Source organism: Mus caroli, chromosome 8, assembly GCF_900094665.2.
Source record: "Mus caroli chromosome 8, CAROLI_EIJ_v1.1, whole genome shotgun sequence".
Taxonomy (NCBI): Eukaryota; Metazoa; Chordata; class Mammalia; order Rodentia; family Muridae; genus Mus; species Mus caroli.
In genome coordinates this window covers 39,619,757-39,631,675 of record NC_034577.1, presented here as the reverse complement: position 1 = coordinate 39,631,675, position 11,919 = coordinate 39,619,757, and the positions used below count along the sequence as shown (strand labels likewise).

The window sequence follows — 11,919 nt, the reverse complement described above, 5'->3', positions numbered from 1 at the left end:
ATATGTAGCAGAAGATGGCCTAGTCGGCCATCAGTGGGAAGAGAGGCCCCTTGGTCTAGCAAACTTTATATGCTTCAGTACAGGGGAAAGCCAGAGCCAAGAAGTGGGAGTGGGTGGGTAGGGGAGCAGGGCGGGGGGAGGGTATAGGGAACTTTTGGGATAGCATTTGAAGTAAATGAAGAAAATATCCAAGAAAAAAAGAGAGAGACAGAGAGGAGCTTTATGGACTCAGCAAAGGTTCCAAAGAATTCATAAACCATTTGTTTAGGTCTTTGATCAATGCCAGCACCTCACAATCACGAAGCATTTTCCAATCACACAGTGATGGAGCTGTATGAGTGGAGAATGGAGAGAGACCGAGACTTCTTAGTAGGCATGTCTAAAGTTGTGTTTCCACTGAGAAACCCGCTTCAGCTAATAGCTCTGAAATCCTGAAGGTGAGTGGTCCAGAACTGTATGTGCCAGTGTGGTCATAACTAGTCCTACTGGCTATTTCCTTAAAATTTAACTGGTTTAAATTTCCAGTTTTCGGTGGCATCTAAGATCATCGAGCAGCTGTCATCTTGACGCTGCAGGAAGTTTTGTTGGGCAAATCAGGCATAGAACACCAAGTGGTTAATGCCAAGATAATACCAAGAACACCAAGATAAGTGCCTCTAGCTTGTCATTCACACATTGCTGTGGCTTGAAAATGTCCCCTGCAACACTATCTGTTATAAACCACCCATCTGTGTTGGTGGGATAGCAACACAAAAGGAACTCAGAGTCACCTTTTGGAAAACGAAACACACTTGGTAAAAAACTTCATCTTGTAGTAGTATTCCACGAGAGTCCCCTGGGCATAGACATTCCCTCGCTCAGCTGCTTCCCGTAAGCAGTGCAGGGCGGCATCAGTGTCTTGGCGGATTCCCTGTCCATAAAAGTACATGAGACCAAGTGCACCTTGGGACTCCAGACTTCCATTGCCACAAGCTTCCGAATGCCAGAAAAATGCCTGAGAAATCACAAGTTCATTTTATTAACAGCATGACGAAATTATGAGAGTTCTAGAAAGAAAAAAATTCTAATTATAATTGTATAGTTATTGGATATATCTCCAGGAATGAGTCCTACAGGGTTGTCCTAGACTATATGTAGATATAAGGGCATGGGAGCCATGTGCTAAGTTCCAAGGTGAGTTCCACAGGTCAGCATTGCTCCTGGCAGAGGAAGGTCCTTTGTCTTGGGTTTCAAGGTCTACAAGTTTGGCGGAGTAAAGGTGGAAAAGGTCTAACCTAGGAAGTGAGGGAAGGCCTGCACCTGCCAGGATACGAACTCAGAGAGTTGGAGCCTGTGCATGTCTTCCTGTTGCTATGACCAAGCGCCTGACAACCACACCTACGGGAAGGAAGGCTTAGTTTGGCTCCCGGCTCCCTCCCTCAGCGGTATCGAAAGCTTGGCAACAGGAACAGGAGGTAGCTGGATGCTCATGTTGCCTCCACATACAGGAAGCAAAGGGGGGGGGGGGTAGGAAGTAGAACCAGGCTCTAAAACCTCCAGCTCTGCCTCCTTCCTCCTCCTCCAGAGAGGCTCCACTCCAGAGAGGTTTCAGAGAGGCGAGATTGCACAGCTCTCCAAAACAGCAGCACCAGTCTGGACCAAATGTTCAAACACAGGAGTCTACGGGATCACTTCACACTCAAACCCCAGGAGAGTTCCGGCTGGAGTTCACAGGTGCTGGCTGCCAGGATCAAAGGCAACCTAGGCTGAGCATCGTTTGTGTTTGTATTTTCTCATTTCAATGTCCCGGATACCTGACATGTCAGTTCTCTCCTTTCTCGTGAGGGTTCTGAGAGTCAAACTCAGGTCGTCAGGCCTCATGGCAAGCCATTCCGGAGGGCCCAGCTTTCTTGTTTATGTGGTCTGAGGGTCTAGTCTGAGGAATAGAACCACCCACATTTAGAGGAGGTCCTCTGATGATGTCATCCTAATCTAGGCAATTTCTCACACATAACTGCTTTGATCCTTGGTAATTATAGAATTAATTAATTAATCCTGATTAATTATCACGTGATCATTTACCTAACACTGAATCTGACTTAAAGTAAGTCCACGTGGTTGTTGGAACATTCCTGACTGTTACCTGCCTTTAGGAATTTGCTGGACGGTGGTGGCGAATGCCTTTAATCCCAGCACTTGGGAGGCAGAGGCAGGCGGATTTCTGAGTTCAAGGCCAGCCTGGTCTACAGAGTGAGTTCCAGGACAGCCAGGGCTAAATAGAGAAACCCTGTCTCGAAAAACAACAACAACAACAAAAAAAAGGGAATTTGCCATTAACCCTTCACTGACCAGTCGGACTCGGCCCTACATGTCCTTCTCATAGGATTTTTTCCAGTCATTTTTGTGAGAAAGTATTTTGTCAGAAATACAGTGGCTTTAGCTTTTAAATCCTCGTGTGGTTTACTCACGAGCAACCTTTAGTGCTTCCTCAAATCAAAGGAAGCTTTACTTTAATCGTGCTCAAAGGAGTCTGGCCATTATTTCAGGACTAGTCCTCTTTCCTTTTTCTTTCTTTTTCTTTTCTTCTTTAAAGTTTTTGCTTTGTTTGTGTAACCTTTTCTAGCATACAACAGGGTCTCACATCCATAGTCTCCTTTGGTAAAAGCAGGAAGGCAGAGACTGTTGAGTTGGGAAAGGTTTGAGCTGAGCTTTGAGATTTTTTTTTTTTTTTTTGATGCTCAATCTAGACTGTAGATTTGATTGCGCTGAGAGACTGTGAGACAATGAAGCACACTTCTGGGTGGAGAGAAGCACTGCTGGAAGGGAGCACCCTGTCTCTGCTTCGCGCCTGCAGTGAGGTGAGCACCAAGTTGCTCTGTCAGATATTTGTCAAGACGATGGGAAGCCTGACACAAGAGCCTGAAGTGGGAGCTCCTTCACCTTGTGTAGGAGATGTTAGCCATACATACTCAAGCCTACTCGTTCCACACTGTCTTCTCCGAAGAGAGCTGGTGAAACAATATTAATCAAGATACTCTGCTAGCATTAAAGGAGGGAGGTTGAGGTGTAGTTCAGCATAGGCGAGGCTGGGTATTCTGCCAGAACCAAAATAAACACAAGGTTTTAAATGGGACCGGGCAGTTACCTTTTCCAACTCTTTTGGCTCTTTCATTGAATAAAACAATCCTAGAATACTTTGCGCCTTCACGCTAGCTTTTGGGTTTCCATTGTCAGCAGCAAGCAGCCACAGTCTGAAAGAGACAACAAGGGAGGGTTAGTGTTTGGTTGGGCATTTTAGCAGCACAAATGCTTAACTTGAAGAAAGAGTACCTCTCTGCTTCCTCATCCGATCGCTTCACCCCTTTTCCTTCAAAATAAGCTCTCCCGAGGTTGTAAGCAGCAGCAAATTTCAAGTGCATTGTCTGGGGGCATGAAGAGTCGAGGATCTTCCTCATATACTTCACTCCTTTTTCCTTCCACAAAGGAAAAGAACAAGGAAACAAAAACACGAGGGTGTGTACAAATCACAAATCTATGCTTAAGAGTATAACCAACTGCTCTGGAGTTTCAGGGATAAAGATAAGCAAGGAGGGGTTTTGTAAATGTGCTGGTCAGGCATTCCTGTGGGCTGTGGGGTATATGTCTTCCACTTTCTCTCCATCTGACCTGTGCACAGTGTGACAAACATCTCCCGTGGGTAAAGGCACATACATGTGAATAAACTCAACCATCTCAGTTTGATCCCTAGAAGCCACACAGTGCAAGAAGAGTTCTCCTCTGACATCTGTGTGTGCGTGCGTGTGTGCGTGTATGTGTGTGTGTGTGTACTATGCTGCTCTTCCAGAGGACTCTAGATTGATTCTAGTTTGATTCCCAGTGCCCAAGTTGGTGGCTCATATCCAGCTGTCACTAATCCCCACAGGCACCTGTGCATGCATGCCTGCACACAAACACACACACGCACAATTAAAATAACCATAAAAATAAAATAATAAAAACAACAAATATATAATAAAATAAAATTTAATAAATAATGAAATAATAAAATAAAAATAACAAAATAAAAGAGCACCACTAAGGCATCCCCTTAGGCCACCAAAAGGTCACCTAAGTTGACAGTCCCTCGGCTGGCCGACTTCCTTTCTCTCAGAATCTGCCCCTTCAGTTTTTCCAGTCCAGACTGTGTCTATTCCATGGCCTTACTACTCTTCAGAAATGACTTGGGTTAGCTAAACCAAGTCAACTAAATTGCTGGCTTTGGACGGGTTCCTTCCTGACCCATGCACCACAGTGTCCAGTCATTTCTGGGTCTGCAGAAATGTTTGTCTGATTTCCTCTCTTTTGATCCTTGGTCATCATTTAAGTCTCTGTTTGAATGTGACTCCTCTGTGTGGCGTTCTGTAATCAATGCAATGCCCTTTGGTTTCTCAACCAATACCTGCCATTTTAAACCCTCCCTATAGCCCCAACTTTGTTCTCTTGGCCTGACTGCTAATCATGACGGTAGGAGGACATAGCAGTCAGCCTAAGGCTAGGGCCCCTAATAGAGGTCTGTTGGGAGCCTTGAGTTTAGTTGGTAACTTCAACTGTCGAAGCTGGACCATTTGGAAGAGCACACAAGGTAAGGTGCCAAGGCGCTGTCTTCTCACATGTTCAGAATCCCACAATGATGCTTTCGGTCTCCCCTCTTCTCCTGTTGCGCTCCCATGGAAACTGTTAGTGGGTGAATTAAATCCCCACATCCTTTTCTTCACTCCCTTTGCTTTCCCTGCCTAAACTTTGTGGTCCCATGAAGCCCTCTTTAGTGAAGGTAATACATTGAATCTCCCAATATATTATTAAATATGTATAATATTAAATACATTATAACACTAAATATGTTATAATATTAAATATAATGTTAAATACATATAATGTTAAATATGTTCTGATGTTAAATATTTTATATTAAATACATTATAATATTAACTATGTGTAATGTTAAATATTTTATATTAAATATAATATTAAATGCATATAATGTTAAATGTTCTAATATTGAGATATATTATAATATTAAATATAATATTAAATACATATAATGTTTGGTATATTATATATTAAATATGTTATAATATTAAAAGCATTACAGTGCTCAAATATGGAGATGGCTTTGTTTTTACTTTTTTAGCTTCATCATTTCTATACAGTCACTACTTTATAGTTCAGAGAACCCACAACTTTTCTAGTTCTATCATTTTTCTGGCCACAGGTCATCCCCCAGCATGAGCAGGAAGGCTTTGTCTCAGAAGATAGACTCTTTCTGTAGTAAAGTTCCTTGAAAACCCACTGACATTAAGGCCTTGATAACAGTGTCCGCATGGGTCCACAAGGACAGATATTCACCCAGTCTGCTATATAGATCTGACCTGGGCATACTGCAGTGAACAAAATAGACAAACCTCCTGACCTGTGAAACTGTGTCCCAGTGAGGGATAAAGAAATTAAAGAGAAAACAAATCATTAAGTAGCCACCACAGGTATGAAGAAATGATGAGTGCTATTTCATAGTCCAACCACAGCAGGCTTCTAAGGAGAAGAAAGCTCAATAATTACCAGGACTGACAAAAAGCAAATGGAAGAATGATGATGATGCTCTGCGGGAGAAAGATGGGAACCAATCTACTTGTCTTCCAGGAGAAGACAAAGCAAACAGAACACATAGAAAGAGGCAAGAACAGGGTAGAAAGGAGTTGATAAGGTTTGGAGAAACCATGAGATAGCTCCACCAGGAAGCAATCCCTTATGGATGATAACAGAAATGAACAAGACGCAGATTAAAGTTGGTGGTTTATTATCTCTTTGGTGAGTTGAAACTGTTCCTTTTTTGATAAGTGCTTTCTGGTTAGATATGAATATTTTTAAAGATTTTAGAAAGATGTACCCACCATGACTGTAATTTCCTTAGTACTTATTTCTAAATTCCATGTTAAATGACCCTTTAACAATAATTGTACCTCTTGAGCCTTGACATGATTTAAGTGTAAACAGGGGAGCACTGGGTGAGGAAGCAGAGATAAATGAAAGCCAGTCCTTAGAAGTCATTTACATGCTAGAGAAAGGCATGGAAAGCTGCAGAGCTAATATCTCATGAGGTTGTCTGTATCAGCAGCTCCTTCACCCATAGTTCCTCTGAAATAAGGGAAAATATTTTCGGCAGCAGGTTGAGAGCTGATGATAGCAAGGAATCTTCTTGTGGTAGAGTATAGAAGTTTATAAATGACCCTCAAACACTCACACTGTGCAGCTAAGAAAACCTACGGCAAATCGACAATGTCACTTCTCAGCCAAGATGATCAAAACTCTCCTCACACACAATGCTTGCTTTCCACTTTGGCTTCTCCAATTTGAAAACTATAGACATTTGTACAATTTGTAAAGTATGTAAGAATTCTTTTATGTAAGTTTTATGTAAACTTTCTAATGTGAGAGTTGGTGGGAAAGCTTTAATCTTTTCCAGAAACCGAGAAGGCCACATTGGGAACTGTGAGAACCAGGCTCAGAGAAAGGATCAGAGTGCATGCTCTTCCTGCAGCACAGTAAAGTGAACTCAGTGGTAAACGATGTTTTCCAGGAGAGATGAAACGGTTTGAAGTGGCAATGGATGTTATCTCACCAGACCTGCTCACCATGTGAACAAAAATATAGAGGCACCGTCAACATGAGGATAACTCCTTGTTGTTCACAAGGAGGAAGAAATAATTGGAAAGATAGAGCATGCCTGTAGTAGTTGCGGATGGTCATTCAAGTTCAATATTGTTTCTGACAGTTGAATCTAGTTATGTCAAGAAGCTGCTAGTTTAGGTTTGGACCTGAATGGGGACAAAGTGGGAAGGGACCAAAAGAAATTAACTTTGTCTTTTATATATGTGTGCAGTGACATCAGTATCCGTTAGAATACTGAAAGTGGTATATTAATATGTTAAAATAGAGATTTTTAAAAATATAATTCAATTGCATCAGGTAGCCCATTGGTAGTGGAATCTTAAGTACCGTGGACAAAATGATAACTTACAGCATTTGCAGTGGTCCCCAGGCCATCATAATACATCACTCCTAGCTGATAAATTGCTTGATGGTCTTTCTCCTGGATTTCCTCAAACTGCGCTAAGGCTTCTTCATACCAGCCCTGAAAGCCACAGAGAGTATTTAATTTTATTATGTGTTTATAGTAAACCCAAACAGAAGCATACAATGGTCATTCCTGCCTAAGGTCACAGTTAACAAGTGATTCGGCCATATTGGAACTGAAGGCCCAAATGGAGAAGACAGTGGCTTAGGCCATCAGGCCATGCCATCTCAGAGAGGTTGTGGAAACAAGCCTTCAGAAGGTTTTTATTTATAGAGTAAATGAAGGCACAAGTATCAAAAGGTTAGAGAAAACCGAGTCTGTGACTCAAAGGATCCAGAGGGACTCTACGCAATCCTTTGGAATTCAGTGAATAACTGACACACTATTACTGGACCTGAAGGGAGAGCACACAGAAGGTTTTTCTCTCTACCTACAGAGCTATCCCCCCATGGTGTGGATAATAAGGCAATGGTCTCCTCGTGCTGTACAGGATATATGAGGAGCTACTTCTCATGCCCAATAATCAGGGCTTTCAATTATTGTTCCTATGCAAATAGCTTGTTAATGATACTACATATTACAAATAAAACCACAAAATTGACAGGATAAAGATGGATTTCTCAAAATGATGCCCTTAGAATAATCTTTCTGAAGAAGGTTCAGATGTCTGCTTAATCTTATATCTGTGTGCCACAACCACAACCTATGTGATTTTGCAGAATTTCTCTGACAAAACAGTGTAAGAGACTCATTTGAAAGTTTGCAGGGACCACCTTCTGCCTCTGCTTTGTGTGTGTGATGCTCAGATGGAATCCAGGGTCTTATCAACCCTTTTCAACTACTTTACTAGTACACTAACAGCCCCAACAATTAATCCTAAGAATACAATTATACCAAGAAGAAGAAGAGGAGGAAGGAGGAGGGGGGGAAGGGGAAGAAGAAGAAGAAGAAGAAGAAGAAGAAGAAGAAGAAGAAGAAGAAGAAGAAGAAGAAGAAGAAGAAGAAGAAGAAGCACTATTGTTACCTCTTCAAAATAGAGTTGGCCTCTTAGAAAATATGCCATAGCATCCCCTCTTCTTATTCTTTCTTTCAGGAACTGCAATGCTGTATCCACCAAATTAGCGTGGCAGTAATAATCTGATTCAGAAAGGCAAAAACTGTGTTAGCTATATGATGTGCAGGTTCTCTCGTGAAGCCACACGTAATGTAGAATTCATTAGATGCCGTTAATCTCAGCCTCTTTCCAACTTCTCGTTCCTAAAGCTTAGCTCAGAGAAAGAACATAACCTAAACAGAATCATGATCACAGCACCAACACACACCTGGCATAATCAAGAAGTGTTTATTGTGCTTGGGTGAGAGGGTTCGCTGGCCAGGTAGTTACTCCAATGCAGTCTCTGCCTGCACTGGGCAAAGCTGTCTGTGAGTGAGTTAAACTCTTAGCCTGAGCCATTTTAGGACTACTAATCAAATGGGCTGGCCATCTCCAGTTTAGTTTTTACAAGCTTATGTAAAAATAGCTTTCAATATCCATTTGAAATTAAGCACAGCGTTGCGCTCTCTGAGGGAAGCAACATCTGGCGTCTCTTTTTTAGAACGAGTCCTTAAGTGCTGGGGGGTGAAAATGTAATCAGGCTTGAATTGTGAAACACCTCCAGGATCAGCTTGCTGTCTGAGTACGAAGGTCACTAATTTCCAGGAAAGCCAGAAAGGAGTATAACATTAACTACCTCCTGGAAACCAGTGGCATGGGTTTTTGTTTGTTTTGTTTATTCTGAGCTCACATGGAATTTCAGTAAAAATATTTTCCAAGCAAGAATTTACTATTCAGATGTATACCAGGCTTTTCCTTCTTCCACTGGAAGAATTTCTGTTGTTTGGCAGCATACTGAGACAGAGAGAAAGGGTTTTTGGGCAACTTCTCGCTGCTCAGCTTCATCCTGTCTCCACAATGTGGGTCCTGTAAGGAAGAACACATAGGCGGTTACAATTTCTCCTCCCGGGAAAGCACCAAGGGAGACTTCACTCCCCATCATAGAAGCATCTGCCCCACATTGCCTGGCCAAGGGGCCCTGTGAGCTAGCAACAAATCCCGTCTGGCTCAGGATTCACACACGGCAGGGGGCGTCCTGTCATTTCCAACTGCTGCCACTCAGTGGCAACAGACTACACCGCTCCCAGTCGCTGCTCCTGTCAGGGAGGACTTTCCTGTTGCCCTTTAACTGAAACTGGCCAGAGTAATCCGTCTCGGATGACAGGATGCGTCTGTTTTACCTGGGAATACACTGTGTTTTAGCTCTGTTGCTCAGTTTTCTCTTCCAGTCTGTACTGGATTGCCATGTTACCAGATGGACCACTGCTGCATGGTAAATCAGAGCCTTCATATAAAATGTAGGGGCCACCTCATTTGGGTTGAAGGAGTCCAGGTTGGCCTAAGCTGAGAGTAGTGAAGACAGCAAACTCTGTTGTTGCTATGCTTTTTTTTTTTTTTTTTTTCTTTCTCTTTTGGTCTTTGACATTCTACTGGTTCAACTTACTTCCACCAATCAGGAGCCAGCTCCCAGGCCAGGTCTCTCTGATTGGTGGTCTACAGAAGTTCTTCAGAGAAGCTTTCTGTGATTGGACAGCTGCATTTACATACTTACAGGATACTATTTTAGGCAATACGCTGCTTCATTGGGTGAGAGTGGAACTCAAAAAAATAAATAAATAAAAAAAATAAAAAAAATAAAAAAAATAAAAAGACATGTTTTACTAACTAAGCAAAAAATAAAAAATAAAATCACTGAACTGTCTGTATGTGGGAGGAGTTAATTAAGAGCTAATGTCTTTATCTGTAGTTTGAAATAAAGGTTCTTAAAGTGTCCTTTCCTTGATATACAAAGTTAATGGGCCCAGCATGGTGGCTAAATGTCTTTAATTCTGGCACTCAGGAGGCTGAGGTTAGCAGATCTCTGCTAATACAAGGCAGCCTGGTCGACATAGTGAGACCCTATCCACAACCAGACAAAAAACAAAGTTGCTGGTTACTGGTTTGGAGAGGTGGTTTCAGCAGTTAAGAGCACCAGGGTTTAGTTCCCAGCCCACCACAGGGCATCTCACAACTGTCTGTAATGTAGTTCCTGGGGATTGGATGCCCTCTTCTGACTTATTCAGTCACTAGACACATGTGCCTAGTGTACATGTACACACATGTATCTCTCTAGTGATACACATACACACATGCAGTCAAACCACTCATACACATAAAAATAGAAAGAAATTAATTAAAACAAAACAAAACAACAACAACAAAACAAGTCAAAGTGTTTCCAGAGGATCTGAACTTGGTTCCCAGAAGCCACCTTGAGTGGCTCCCAACCACCTGTAGCTCCAGCTCTAGAGAGTGACCACCCACTTCTCGGCTCTGCTGGCACCCCTCACATGTGACATATATGCATGCAGACACACATACACATACTCATAAGAATTAATCTTTAAAAAGTAAAGTAATTGAATTATGTATATTGCAAAACCTAAGTTTCCACTATAGAATATAAAGTTCCCAATGAACAAAGCCACATGAGTAAGATATATAGAAGAAAGCAATCCAAATATGACAGCCTACTGTCAACCACCACTCACAAACTAGATGAAAAGACATTATTTCTCTGGAGACATTAATACAGTGTGCTGCTATCTAACAAGGTTTAGAGCAGTGGTTCTCAACCTTCCTAATGCTGCGACCCTTTAATACAGTTCCTCATGTTGTGGTGACCCCTCCAACCATAGCATTATTTCTTTGCTACTCCATACTCTAGTTTTGATAACTGCTATGAATTGTAAGTATCTGGTATGTAACCCCAAGGGCTCATGGTACATGGGTTGAGAACCACTGGATTAGAAAAACCTCGGAAAACTCAAGGAAGGGCATCAGATATGAAACAAAGCATAAACAGCATTTGCATAAACAACACAAACCTCATTTAAACTCATGTTGGTTTTTTCTGGCTACAATACTGCACATGGTTTCTGTCATTTTAGCGACTTAAAAAGAAGTATTTCGGCCAGGCATGGTGGCGCACGCCTTTAATCCCAGCACTCAGGAGGCAGAGGCAGGTGGATTTCTGAGTTCGAGGCTAGCCTGGTCTACAAAGTGAGTTCCAGGACAGCCAGGGCTATACAGAGAAGCCCTGTCTTGAAAAACCAAAAAACAAAACAAAAAACAACAACAACAAAAAAGGAAATATTTCACAGGATCTGAAAAAGAAGAAGAATAATTCACTCAGCTTCTACGAAATGTCAAGTTTTTTTTCTTTTTCTAGGTGCTATATAAGTATTGATTTCTATAATACTTGAGGAAATGGAGATCGTTATGAACACTGTTGAATACAGGCGGAGCCTGTCAGGGCAGAGAGCTGATGTACCTAATCTCAGAGGGCTGGTTAGCAAGGGCACCCTATCCACCTATGTGTTATGTTGTTTTATCTCTTAAAACAACAAGCGAAGCAAATGTCATCTTTAATGTGTTAGAAATGTGTGCCTTCTACTTTAAGAAGATGGTCATTCTGAACACACTGGCTCTGCAGTCTGTAGAAGTCCGTGCTACATCCTCTCACGTTTGTCCCCTGGAACAGGACTGACAACCCGTGCTGCCAACACATGCCTCTTGGAGGAGAAACAAAGGTAGTATGAAAGGGAGCCTGCTGCTTGCTTTGGGAATTTTCTCCGAACTCTTGGCCCCGTCCCATACTGTTCACTGCAGCTGTCTTCCTACTTTTTGACTTTAATCCATCTCTCTGAATTGTCTCATAATAGCTATCAATGTTCTCCCACCCCAAGGCCTGATC

At 42.1% G+C, this 11,919-nt stretch overlaps 1 protein-coding gene across 6 annotated transcripts in view; it reads right to left on the bottom strand.

Annotated features, from left to right (window-relative positions):
* Lrp2bp (LRP2 binding protein) overlaps positions 1-11,919 on the bottom strand; it is a 26,525-nt gene that overhangs the window by 6,159 nt on the left and 8,447 nt on the right. For 4 of the 6 annotated variants that reach the window (XM_021169520.1, XM_021169518.1, XM_029480590.1 and 1 more), the window contains exons 2-7: positions 8,930-9,050; positions 8,115-8,227; positions 7,034-7,147; positions 3,310-3,452; positions 3,125-3,230; positions 771-994 (exon numbers count right to left, since the gene is read on the bottom strand). In XM_021169520.1, coding sequence (XP_021025179.1) covers positions 771-994; positions 3,125-3,230; positions 3,310-3,452; positions 7,034-7,147; positions 8,115-8,227; positions 8,930-9,029 — 800 coding nt within the window. In that variant the 5' untranslated portion in view covers positions 9,030-9,050. Of the gene's footprint in view, positions 1-770; positions 995-3,124; positions 3,231-3,309; positions 3,453-7,033; positions 7,148-8,114; positions 8,228-8,412; positions 8,848-8,929; positions 9,051-9,364; positions 9,567-11,919 lie in introns of those variants that run through there. The other 2 variants (XM_021169519.1, XM_029480591.1) reach the window with 2 other exon arrangements.